Raw genomic sequence first — 13725 nt, forward strand, 5'->3', positions numbered from 1 at the left:
TAAGAGGTCTAATAGATGGCAGTGCTAGCAAACTTACAGAATCATGTCCCATGTGGACAAAAAATATCATATCTTGATACGTTTGGCAATTTAGTTTTCTAAACATATGATTAGATGTTTTATAAAATGCACAGTTTAAAGAAAAAAAGAAAGCCTGGGTTTTGGTTGACCTCTAGCCAGATAACTCCTGGGCCATTATAGTGATTAAGTGTCCATGAAAGACTGGGTCACCTGAATAGTGTTTCTAAAGGAGACACGAAATTTAATGACCAGTACTAGAACCATATTTTGACAAGTTGTCTTTAAAATGTCTGCCTCCGTCTAAGATGAAATTCTCAGGGAAAAGTATTTAAAACAAAATAATAAACAAAACCAAAAACCTCTTCCAGTCCTAAACCTTCCTCTTATGATGGCTTAAAAATTGTGATTTATCCTTAATATATACAATGAAATATTCTGAATATACAGCTACTTTTGTCTTTGAAGTAAGTTGTTTCATTGCCATTTCACAGCACAAGAAGCTAATTGCTATTTAGCTTGTTGCCAGATGAACTGAACAGAGAAATATAAACACAAGAAAATAAATACTGTGTTACATAACACTCTCAGTAAGTAAATACCACTACAATGTGTCTTCTTTTCAAAGTTGTGGTATTTATTAATTTACTTCCTTTCATCAAATAAAATAAAATAAAGTGGCCATAAATAAGGTGTTTTCATTAAGTTTAGTTACTCTCCCTCAAGGGTGGATAATAATGGTTATAGGATAGTCATGACTTCTACAGGGTGGTGCTTTATGTGACGTTCCCAAAATCCCACAAGTGAAGATTCACAGCATAATGCAGTATAAGATATTATTAAGATTTCATTTTTCTCTTATTTCCTTATGTCCCATTAAATCTTATTTGTTTTTCAAAGGAGGAAGAAGAGGGAAAGAACACTGAAGAAGACACTGTTGTGAATCCTGGTAGAGACGGTACCACAAACCAGATCAGGAGAAAGGAACCCCAGATTCCTACCACAACAAACTACAACCAAGTAGGAACGAAATACAACGAGGCCAAGACTAACCGGTCCCCAGCAGGAGGAAGCGAATTCTCTGGAAAGGGTGATATTCCCAACACATCCTTAGATTCCACTTCCCAACCAGTCACTGAATTAGACCCAGAAAAAGATGTTCCTTTGACTTCACAGACTGTGACCCAGCTACCATCTCTCACTCTGGCAGGCACTTCAGCCTCTTTAAGTGATGGCTCTAAAACTGTTCTCAGATTTCCACAGATGAACTTGTCTGGGACTGTGGAATATTCAAATACAGTTTCTGTAATGGAATCTCAAGAGGTATCTACTGATATCAGTGGGGAAGAGAGTTTATTGACCAATTTCAAGCTCAGTACGGAAGCCGATGATTCTTCAGGCTCCAGTCCTGCAACTTCCGCTGTGCCGTTCGTTTCTGAGAGCATATCCCATGGGTATGTGTTTTCTTCAGAAATCCCAGAGGCAGTCACATACGATGTCCTTATACCAGAATCTACAAGAAATGCTTCAGAATATTCAGCCTCCTCAGGTTCGGAAGAATCTCTAAAGGATCCTTCCGTTGATGGAAATGTGTGGTTTCCTAGTACTACAGATGTGACAACACTGCCCGACGTTGGATCAGGTAGAGAGAGCTTTCTCCAGACTAATTACACCGAGATGGATATTGATGAATCTGAGAAGACAGCTGAGTCCTCTCCTCCAGGCCCACTGGTGTCACAGGGTCCCTTGGTCACAGATATGGAAATGCCACATTATTCTACCTTTGCGTACTTCCCAACTGAGGTAACACCTCATGCTTTTACTCCATCCTCTGGACAACCCGATTCGGTCCCCACCATCAACCTGGCACACCCGCAGACAACTCAACCAGTATACAACGGTGAGACACCTCTCCAACCTTCCTACAGTAGTGAAGTCTTTCCTCTAGTCACCCCTTTGTTGCTTGACAATCAGATTCTCAACACTACCCCTGCTGCTTCAAGTAGTGACTTGGCCTTGCATGCTACGCCTGTATTTCCCGGTGTCGGTGTGTCATTTGAATCCATCCTGTCTTCCTATGATGATGCGCCTTTGCTTCCATTTTCCTCTGCTTCCTTCAGTAGTGAATTGTTTCACCATGTTTCTCAAATCCTTCCACAAGTTACTTCAGCTCTTGAGAGTGATAAGGTGTCCCTGCATGCTTCTCTGCCAGTGGCTGGGGGTGATTTGCTATTAGAGCCCAGCCTTGCTCCATATTCTGATGTGGTGTCACATCAGACCGCTACTCATGCTGCCTCAGAGACCTTGGAATTCGGTGGTAGTGAACCTGGTGTGCTTTATAAAACGCTTATGTATTCTCAAGCTGAACCGTCCAGCAGTGATGTTATGATGCATGCACGTTCTTCAGGGCCTGAACCTTCTTATGCCTTAACTAATGATGAGGGCTCCCAATACCTCTTCAGTGCTCCTTACAGTTCTGCAGTACCTGTGCATGAGTCTATTCAGGGTTCCTTACTTAGCAGCCCTAACCACGTACCAATGCCTGAGTCTCCCTTAGTAACCCCAAGCGCACCGTTGCCACAGCCTACTCATGGCCTCTCTGGTGATGGGGAGTGGTCTGGAGCCTCCTCTGATAGTGAATTTCTTATATCTGACACAGATGGTCTGACAGCCCTTAACGTGTCTTCACCTGTTTCTGTAGCTGAATTTACATATCCAGCATCTATGTTTGGGGATGATAACAAGCTGCTTTCTAAAAGTGACATAATAAATGGAAATGAGACGGAACCACACATTTCTTCTTTCAGTGAGCTGATTTACCCTTCTGAAAGCACAGTCATGCCCGACCTGTATGATAATGTAAATAAATTGAATGCATCTTTACAAGAATCCCCTGTTTGCACTTCTAGCACAAAGGGCATCCTCCCAGGGCTTCTTGCTTTTACTGCTACTAAGGTTTTTGATCATGAGATTAGTCAAGTTCCAGAAAATAACTTTCCAGTTCAGTCTTCACACGCTGTATCTCAAGCATTTGGTGATACTTCGCTTAAACCTGTGCTTAGTGCAAGCTCAGAGCCAGCATCCTCTGACCCTGCTTCTAGTGAAATGTTATCTCCTTCAACTCAGCTCTTATTTCATGAGCCCTCAGCTTCTTTTAATACTGAAGTATTGCTGCAACCTTCCTTTCAGGCTTCTGATGTTGACACGTTGCTTAAAACTGCTCTTCCAGCTGTGCCTAGTGATCCAATATTGGTTGAAACCCCCAAGGTTGATCACATTAGTTCTACAATATTGCATCTCATGGCATCAAATTCCACTTCAAGGGAAAACACGCTGCACGCTACATCTGTACCAGTCTCTGATGTATCGCCTACTTCTAATATGCACGCTGCTTCACTTCAAGGTTTAACCATTTCTTATGCAAGTGAGAAATATTTTGAACCAGTTTTGCTTAAAAGCGAAAGTTCCCAGCAAGCGGTACCTTCATTGTACAGTAATGATGAGTCGTTCCAAACTGACAATTTGGAGCTTAACCAGGCCACCCCCCGAGAAGGAAGGCATGCATTTGCTACTCCTGTTTTATCAGTTGATGCACCACCAGATACGCTTATAAATAAGCTTGTTTACTCTGATGAAGTCTTCACCTCTGCCAAGGGTTCTATGTCTGATGAGGTACTGGCTGGTATTCCAACAGTTGTTTCTGATACAGTTGTAACTGCTGATCATTCTGTCCCTTTAGGAAACGTGTATGTTTCCATTTCGGTTATTTCTCCCAACAAAGATGTTTCTGTAACCACAACCAAGTTGCTGTTTCCTTCTAGAACAACTTCCGAGCTGACTCAAAGTGCCAGATCTGATGCTGATTTAGTGGGTGGTGGTGACGATGGTGATACCGATGATTACGATGATGATGGTTATGGTGGCAGAGGTAGAGATGGCTTATCCCTAAATAAGTGTATGTCGTGCTCCTCCTATAGAGAATCACAGGAAAAGGTAATGAATGATTCAGACACCCAGGAAAACAGTCTTGTGGATCTGAATAACCCAGTCTCGTACTCACTATCTGAGAATTCTGAAGAAGGAAATAAAGTCACAGGCGTAATATCAGACAGTCAGACTGATGTGGACAGAAGTCCTGATAAATCACCACCAACAAATGTGCCACCCCAGAAGCGCAGTGATGGAAAACAGGAAAATGACATTCAGACTGGTAATGCCCTGCTTCCTTTCAGCCCAGAATCTAAAGCTTGGGCAGTTCCTACAAGTGATGAAGAGAGTGGATCAGGGCAAGCCACCTCAGATAGCCTTAATGATAACGAGACTTCCACAGATTTCAGTTTTCCAGATATTAATGAAAAAGATGGTGATGGGGTCCTGGAAGCAGGTGACTCAGAAATAACTCCTGGATCCCCACAGCCCTCAACACCGACTGTTACTAGCAGGCACTCAGAAGTATTCAACATTTCAGAGGCAGGTTAGTTATGGATCCAAGGGATAGATTGAGGTGTGGTGGCCTTTTGCCTCAAAAAATAGAAAAATCGTGGGAAGAGAAGTTTGGTAAAATGGCCATCATTTTTTAAAATCAAGATATTCACAAATCAATTTACAGTTTTTAAAATATGATTTTACTCATTATTTCAAATGCATACTCAATGTGTTTCGATCCTTAAGTTAACACTCTCCAAAATAGATAAGGTGATTTTATTTATTGTCAATTTTTTTGTATTCTGCAAGATACCTATTACATGTGAGAGCAATTATTGTGTGCATAATACATTTTCAGTACACTGCTTTTTAAATGATAGATTGGAGTGTGTTTTAGATGATTTTAATTTTAAGGTTTACTCATATTCTAAAATAAGTTGTCAACTAATTCTATTGAATTTTAAAACGAATTATAAACTGATAATAATATGATACATGTATCACCTCTCTCTGACCCACCCAATGGAAAGGAGTTAGATAATTGCACGTCCACATCAGCTTGGGGGCTTTAAAAAAAGTCCTATTGCTAAGTTTTGAGAGTTAATGGTAAGATTTTTTTTTAAGATTTTAATTTTTAAAAATTGTCTTTGTTTGATTACCTTAATGTTGCCTAAAGAGGGCAGTGTGAACTAACAAAATACATTCTACTTTATACTTGCTGTTATACACCTTTCTAAGAAATTAAATAACGGCCATTAATATGCATAGTATGTATAGGTATTGTATGACAAGATGTACAACACTAGAACATTTTCTGTAGAAATGCATTTCATTTGTTAATGTATTTTATGCAAATTAATTTATCAGCCAGATGTTTCTTCGAGCAGATTGCTTGCAGCATATAAAATACAGATGTTTGCTTTAGATGCCAATGGGGGAGAAAAGGGGAAATTCAAAACCATTAAGAATATGAAATACTAGATAATTTCATTGCATTGATCATAAGAGTTTTATAATCTGCTTTTATTACATTTTAAGGCATTTTTTAAATCAACAATGAAAATATTTAAATCTCAACAGTAAGTCAAAAGATAGGCTAAAGTAAATCTTGCACTCTTATTGCATAAAAGTAGGTATGTCAAATCCAGAACATAGACAACAATCTCGTTAGTATAGTTTTCCTCTTTGTTATTTCCATCCCTTGAATTAGTTATCTACTTTTCCTTCAGTGCAGCAGCAGTTAAAAGCTTGTACATTTTGATAGAGAAGTTTTTCTACATTCTGACTTGATACCTGTTTAACATTTCGTTCCAGTTTAAACGTTTACATTCTGTTATGTGAAAATGAGTAAGGAATTCATGAATCACCATATTTCATTAGTGTTGCCCTGTATATGAATTGTTATCTGGCTTCAAATATAGTCCTTGTGTTTTTTTAATTTTTATTAGATTTATTTAGAAATAAAACATCAGGAATCCATCCATTTTTCTGTCTTTTTAGGTAGTGACATCATCTGTATGTTCTTGCTAGATTATGCTGTTATGGAAAGACTATATATACTGTAAAATGCCAAACCTTAAATTATTGACTAAAACTTAGCAATTTCTCTTCAATGCACTAATTAGATTTATTTAATTTGAGTATGTTCTCCCACTGATGAGGAAAACAGTACAAATATAACATCTAACAGCAGCAAGTAACATAATTAATGAAGTAAATAAGATCATACAGGATTAGGGGAAAATTCTTGCCTATTTTTAAAACATTATCTGTAAAAAAATCGTATGTAGTCTGTCTTATCCAATAATTGAATATGCCTCTTTATCAAATGCATATAGACTAATTCTGAAGCTTATCATTTTATTACCTACTTTTAGAATGTAGAATAATTTACAAGACATGCTCGTCAAAATAATATAGATAAGGCAGATATTAGTATCTGCAATTTATGAATGCATAAACTGAGTCCCAAAGATACTAGATTGCTTGATCTAGGTCACATAGGGAGTTAATAAAAAACTGAGACTGGAAACATGTGTCATTGGTGTCTGTCTCTTAGGGACTACGTTTTCATGATTGAGAACAATAAAATATATATAATGCTTAATTTGTAATACCAAAATTCTAGTGTTTTATTCTCAAAGTGAATTTTAAAATATTAATCTTAGTTCTTTTTTTCTAATTGTCTATTAGCACATTTTTGTCTTTAACTCATATACACTACAGAGCCATATCCAAAAAGATATTTAGTGTCAACTAATGAATATAAAAATCAGTATAACTAGTTGTTCCTCATTATAGTATATACAAAGCAGCCAGTGGATTGTCTACTTTCATGTGGTATCTCATCTTATATAAAATATCTAAGTTTCATTATAGGTAATTACCATGGATTTATCATTCTAACTCCCTAATTAAAAGGTTTGTTTTAAAATCAGACATCCCAGAGAACTTATGAGAAAAGTCTATATACAGGACTCTGTGTGTGTGCATGTGTGTGTATAGTGCATGTATATAGAGTGTATGATATATATGTGGTAATTTGTTATATATTTTATGTGTTATATATCTTACATATGTATCACATATTTGATCAGACATATCTCATATATATGTATGCACGCACGTCTATATAAATGAGATATGTATGTATCTAGATACATATATATATACACATACACCTATATACATACTGCAGTGAATATTTGTGGTCATTGAAGACCAGTATAATTATATAACCTCACTTTGCATGTAAGTTAATGTACATCATTGGTTCTCAAACTTTAATGTGGATCAGAATCACCCAGAGGACTTGTTAAAACACAGATTGCTGGGTCTTAGCCACAGAGTTTCTGATTCAGTAGATTTGGGATGGTTGGAGAGGGGCTGAAAATGTGCATTTCTAACAAGTTCCAGGTGATGTCGATGCCGCTATTCTGGGGGACACACTTCAAGTATGACTGAAATAGACAATAATACTAACCTGCATTTGTAATTTCTAGGTACCAGGGACTTTGCTAAGTGGCTTATTTCCTTTGTTAACCACAAACTTTCTACTTAGGTAACAATAATTACAATAGGAAACAATGTAAAGACAATTGTGTATAAAGCAAGATGCTTTCCTAAATTTCTTTTAAAAATACCGGTACATTCACCGTCAGATTATTTAGGCTTCTAGATGAGTCTCCCTACAATATGTAATGACCAGAGCATATGATTAACATAATAAAAGGTAAAGTTCAGCCTTCTCACACAAGAACATTAACTACAGCTCAGGGATCAGTTGACTTACTGATTACTGACTTACATATATATATATATATATATATATATATATATATATATGGCTAAGGGGGTGGGTTACAATATTGACTTACAATATTCCCACTTTTTATACAGCTTTATTATTTCTAGTCACAACTTTGAATTCTGCTTTTTTCTAGCAAATCCTTCCATAGTTATAAAAACAAACATCTTGGGACATTTGGTTGTCACTTATAGATGCATTTCCTATATGAGTGGATTAAATTCTTGACCCTTTCTGCATCATCTCTTCTTACAGAAGGAAGCTATCATTTTAACTCTTAAGTTCTCTCCAGTTAGATATATTTCAATGCTATATTTATGAATTTGTGACTATCAAATTTATTCTCAAATATTTTCAACTAAATTGATAATATTTTCAATTAAATAGATTGCTGTTGTCTCATATCACTAAGAGTAAGATACTTGGTATAAAAGCACCAAACGTACCAAATGTGTAGGAGGCAATGTAGACCCTGATGAGGGGCTTAAACTTCGTTATTCCAGAAGTTCTACAGGTAGACAGGATAAGGGCTGTTACTTTGTAGCAGTGTCAGCGTATCATCCTGGTAGAGTGGTTCTAATGTCCAATCATCTTGGTTTCACACTGCACACACCTCAAAGTAAAAGGGAAGAATTGTGACTGGCCACTGACACCCTGCAGTTCTGAAACTTTTTTTTAACAACTTAGAATGATAGCTTCAGTTGCAGTGATTTTGAAAATGCTAGAATAATAATGTACCTGATTGGTCACAAAAATAGTTATTTGCCATCTTTTAAAATTAACCAAAGGACAGAATTTAGACATTTTCATAATTTACACTTGCATATTTAAAAAGAATTTCTTAGATCTGTGCATTCCTTCAATTTATATGCAATAGTATTTTTATTGTTGATAAAGAATAACAGTTGGTAAGAAGGGCATTCAAAATAACATCTTAAAAGCAACCTACATTTAAATGTTAAATAGTTTGCTGGATTGAAGGGTTATCCTAATGTAAGGAGGGTTATCCTAAGATTCTCTCTTCATGAAATTATTAATTGCTCCTAATTATTTACCTAACTGTGGGATTAAAAATATTTCCATTACAATTAATTTTGGGAAATCAAGATTATATGTGGTGATTCAGTAAGTAGCACTGTTTTTCCTGATCATTTTATTTAGAAACTGAATAGTTTTCTTATTTTAATATTTTCATGTCCCTTTTAATAAGCTTTTCAAGGCAATATTATACTTCTTGCCATGGCACCTCTTCCAGGGTGCCAATCTTTGTTGGGATATTATAGTTCTTCAGCTCTGATAGGATGCCTTACTTTATTTTTCTCTTTTCTTGTGAGTTTATTAGTTTGTTTGTTTTTGAAGTATAATTGATCTATAACACTATGTTAGTCCCTGTTACACAACATAGTGATTTGATATTTCTGTACATTTCAAACTGATCACCACAATAAGTCTAGTTACGATCTGTCACCATACAAAGATATTACATAGTTATTGACTGAATTCCCCACACTGTATATTTCATTCCCATGACTCACTTATTTTGCAACTGGATAGCCTGCCTTACTTTTTAAGCTTTGTGTTACTTAAATTAGCTTATGATCATAGACCTTGCTTGTCTCATAGAGTCGAAATTTTAAAGGTAAGCAACAGCAGTGAAGATTGCAGTTATTCGGTTGAAAAATGTGCTTTTCCTTAAGCTTAAATATCAACTTTCTCAATTTTCTCCGACTACAGAGGCCAGTAATAGTAGCCATGAGTCTCGTATTGGTCTAGCTGAGGGGTTGGAATCCGAGAAGAAGGCAGTTATACCCCTTGTGATCGTGTCAGCCCTGACTTTTATCTGTCTAGTGGTTCTTGTGGGTATTCTCATCTACTGGAGGTAAGTTGAGTGTTTGTTTTGGATATGCATTTCATAAAGCTCAGATTTTGCCTTTGTTTTACCTGAATGCTTTTCAAAGCATATTCAAAATTCCCTTTACTTGAGAGCTACCATTAATTTATCCAGGTAACTATGAGTAAGGTGAATTTGTGAATCCAAAGACATAATAATAAAAGATTTGACTGTTCTTCATACTTCTGTCAAACAATTAAAGGCGAAATGGAGGAACTTTGGTTTCAGTTAATATTTAATACAGTATTTTGACAGTTGCACTTTCATATTCATCTAATTAGCATTCAAACATTATCATAGCATTTAATATAAATCTAAGCTTCTCAGTTAAATGCTCCAGCTGTTATAACTTTAAAAGTTATTATTTTAGAAAACATAGTTTTTGATATAGTGAAATATTCTTTTATATATAGCAGCGGATTTTGTACAAGACACATATCAATTGCATACTAATACAAGAAATGATAACCCATACACAAAAGTAAAAATTAAGCATTAAAATATAAATATAATTTGAAAATAAAGTAAATGACTACATTAAGATGGATGGGATTTTTAAATTCATTATAATTGCCTTGAAGATGAGATATAGCTTCATTCTTATCAATAATCTCTTGAAACGTTTAAAGGACAAGGAAAATTGTACCCCCTGTAAGCTTCCCATCCTACAGCAAGCAGAACACACTGCAAAGTAATAAGATTAGTAGGGACACAATGTAAATCAGTATAACTGTTATAGTCTGTTGGAAAACAAGAACTTTATGATTATATAAGGAATCATATCTATAAACTAAGAAAGGATATAGCTTAGTACTTCATACTTTTGTTTTAAAAGAGAATTTTGTTCAGAAGATTTATAATCAGTTTCTTTTTTTTTAGCAACCTCTGTAAGTTCATATCACCACTCTTTGTGTTATTCCAAAATATATTCTCTCAGTTTATTCAAAAATATTTAGTATGTTTATTGACTGTTTCCCATGTGCCGAGTACTCTGTGAACTACTGTGGGAAAGTATAAAAGAAGGAATGAATGAATGAATGAGAATCACCACTGTCAAGAAATTTATGCTTATTGAGGAGAAAGAATTTTCCATGCAAAATTTATAAAAAATTACACAAAAGTGTATGCATGGCAGCTGAAATCTCTAATGCTAAGAGAGGTCAGAGAAGAAGGGATCTTGATAAGCCAGAATGGGCAGGGTGAATGTAAAATGTCAGGCTTGAGCTGGATAGGATTCAGAAACAGGAGCTAAAGGAGAAGGGCATTCCAGTCAGGGTCTTATGTAACTTGAGTACAGAGTGTTAGTTTAAAATATGAGCACTCGGGCTTTCCTGGTGGCGCAGTGGTTGAGAGTCCGCCTGCCGCTGCAGGGGACGCGGGTTCGTGCCCCGGTCCGGGAAGATCCCACATGCCGCGGAGCGGCTGGGCCCGTGAGCCATGGCCGCTGAACCTGCGCGTCCGGAGCCTGTGCTCCGCAACGGCAGAGGCCACGGCAGTGAGAGGCCCGCGTTCCGCTAAATAAATAAAATATGAGCACTCTTAGGGTTTTATGTATGGATTTTATATCTAACTATCAAATGTCCTGATAAGATTCGTTACTCTTACTTACCCATTTACAAATTTCACATATCTGTCCAACCCACAACCATTTGAAGTTGATTCACTTCCAAATGTAACTTTTTAGATCAGTAACACGAATACACGAGGGGTAGTATTTGCTGACTTAATGACCATGTTAGTGCATTCTTCGAGGTCTGTGTGAATTATTCAAATTCCAGTGTAGCTGCATTTGTGAGCAATATGATTTCACTCTCCAATATGGAAACATTTTCGACCTTTGTGGAAACTGCAGCCTGTAGAAAGGTTTAAAAATCTAATGGCATACCAACAAGAGTCCTAATAGGTGTATGGTCCTTATACGTTTTTCCAGTTTATATATTAAAACACTTTTCTGACCTAATTCTTTAGGAGAAAAAATAATCGCAAAGTGGTATAATAAATCCTCTCTTTTGTCTAATTTATCTAACTCGGTCTCATGTTTTGTGTAAACCTTGAGAAGAAGCATGTCGTAGCAGGAAGACAGAACAAATCAGAGGTGATAAATCTGGATCCCTTTCCCAGTTCTTCCTGACATTTGTTATATGGCCTTGGGCAAGTCACTTACCCATCTAGGAATGAAACTTTCCTCTTTTTACCATTTGGGGGGAAAGATCATCTTTAAGATTGCAGTCAGACTTTCTTTAGGGTCTCTGTGATGAATACAGCATGATGAATGTTGTTTCATATTTGTATAAGGATCCAAAAAAATGGAATCATAATTACATATTTCTAGCTTTTAATTCTAAATACTGTGATGAAAAGGTGTAAATTAAATAATCAGATTAACATTGATTGATAGGACCTATGTCTATAAGTTTAAAACAGTCATCACTTTTTTCCTCATGGCTGAGTGATAATTAGCAGGAGACATAGTTATCAACACTTAGCACATAGACGTGAAGACATTCACTGCTGATACAGAACAGATGGACCATTAGATATTGAATCTTGTCATACATTAAATAACATGCCTTGAAATTATTTTCCAGATATTTTAAGGTATAATTTACATGAGCCAAATCATAAGTTTTAAAATGCAAAATTACTTCCATAAGGAATATTTTCAGAAAGTTCTTTTTAAAGACAACAAAGGGCAAATTTTGGAGAGCTTTTTTAATAGTTAGAATCTGAAAAATACCAAGGCTATATTCAACAAAACAGCACTCCATCAAAAGCTATATAGAACAGAACTTTCCATAGACACACTTGTTCTGGCTGGGGAGAGTGGGAAGAGAAGCAATATGAGTTCTCTCTTGATCTTACATTTAAATTTGTGGGTCACTAGTAGCTACCAACCCAGAATGGAGGCCTCCCAGTACCATGCTGCCTTTTAAGTAGAATGTCACTTCCTAGGTAAGACTGTACTATAAAGGGTACCTAAGCCATGTACAGATGATCTTCATCCAGAATTTATCCTGTACTATTTTAATTTTTCCCACTTTTAAGCTTATTGGTATGATTTATAAGATTCTTTTGTTATTTATTAATGCAAGTATCGTGACAAGACCACTTATTTTCTAAAACCAACGAATGTTTGATTACATAGCTGAAAAGTATAGAGCTGGTATATACCCAGATACTATGATGAATATTAGCAACATGTTAAACCGCTATACTAATATGTTTTAATTTACCTTTTCCTCTTCTAAGAGATGCTACCTTCTTCCCATTCTCTCAGACACATCCTCTATCCATCCATCCATCCGTCTATCCATTCATTTTTCTCTAGCTATGTATTCCACCTCTCCCTCCCAAATGTTTTGAAATTTTAGGTTAATCTCATTTGAGGCTCAGGTAGGCAAGAGAGTCTAGGATGCAGCCGAATACTTTATGGTTGGTGGAATTTGCTTACTACTGGAAATCCATCTAATCATTCAACACTTAATACCTATTGTACTCCTGGCATTGTATTAAAAATTGAGTCTACATAAATCAAAAGACATGGCCCCATCTTTAAAAAAAAAAACATAATGAGGATAAAAGCACAAAACAAATATACTGCAAAATACTATAACCACCAATTAATTAAAATATTTAAAATAAAATAATGGAGAATAATGTCCAGGAAGTGAAGGTCATCCTTGGATTAATGAAGCATACTTTTCAAAGCAGTCTTAAGGTGAGTGTGAATGGAGATTTGCGTTGGGTATAGTAGAAACAGAAACTGGAGTGCAAGAGTCTGCTTAGGAAATGAGAGGCTGTTTCACAGGGAGGAAACCACTGAGTTGTCTTTAAAAAGGAAGTGTTTGCATGGCACATTAGTGACTGAGGCATTTTGGTCAGAAGAACCATGTTTAAAGCAGGGAGGAGAAAAACTGAGTTAGAGCAGGAAAAGACATGTTCAATGATCTGCAACATGTTTGTGTTATTGGATATAAACTTCAAGGAGAAAAGTCAAAAAAGGTTTGGACTGCAGATAGGTAGGGTTTAGGTATTAAAAGATTTGGGGCACTATAATCTAAAAATCTGTAAAGCACAGAACTAG

At 36.1% G+C, this 13725-nt stretch overlaps 1 protein-coding gene across 2 annotated transcripts in view; it reads left to right on the forward strand.

Annotated features, from left to right (window-relative positions):
* PTPRZ1 (protein tyrosine phosphatase receptor type Z1) overlaps nucleotides 1-13725 on the forward strand; it is a 163674-nt gene that overhangs the window by 121069 nt on the left and 28880 nt on the right. Inside the window, exons 12-13 of one of the 2 annotated variants that reach the window (XM_029233612.1) lie at nucleotides 919-4492; nucleotides 9485-9629. In XM_029233612.1, the coding sequence (XP_029089445.1) occupies nucleotides 919-4492; nucleotides 9485-9629 (3719 nt within the window). The remainder of the gene's footprint in view (nucleotides 1-918; nucleotides 4493-9484; nucleotides 9630-13725) is intronic. The other variant, XM_029233613.1, reaches the window with a different exon arrangement.

This window comes from Monodon monoceros, unplaced genomic scaffold (genome assembly GCF_005190385.1).
Source record: "Monodon monoceros isolate NGI ecotype Baffin Bay Population unplaced genomic scaffold, NGI_Narwhal_1 Super_Scaffold_2, whole genome shotgun sequence".
In the NCBI taxonomy this organism is placed as follows: Eukaryota; Metazoa; Chordata; class Mammalia; order Artiodactyla; family Monodontidae; genus Monodon; species Monodon monoceros.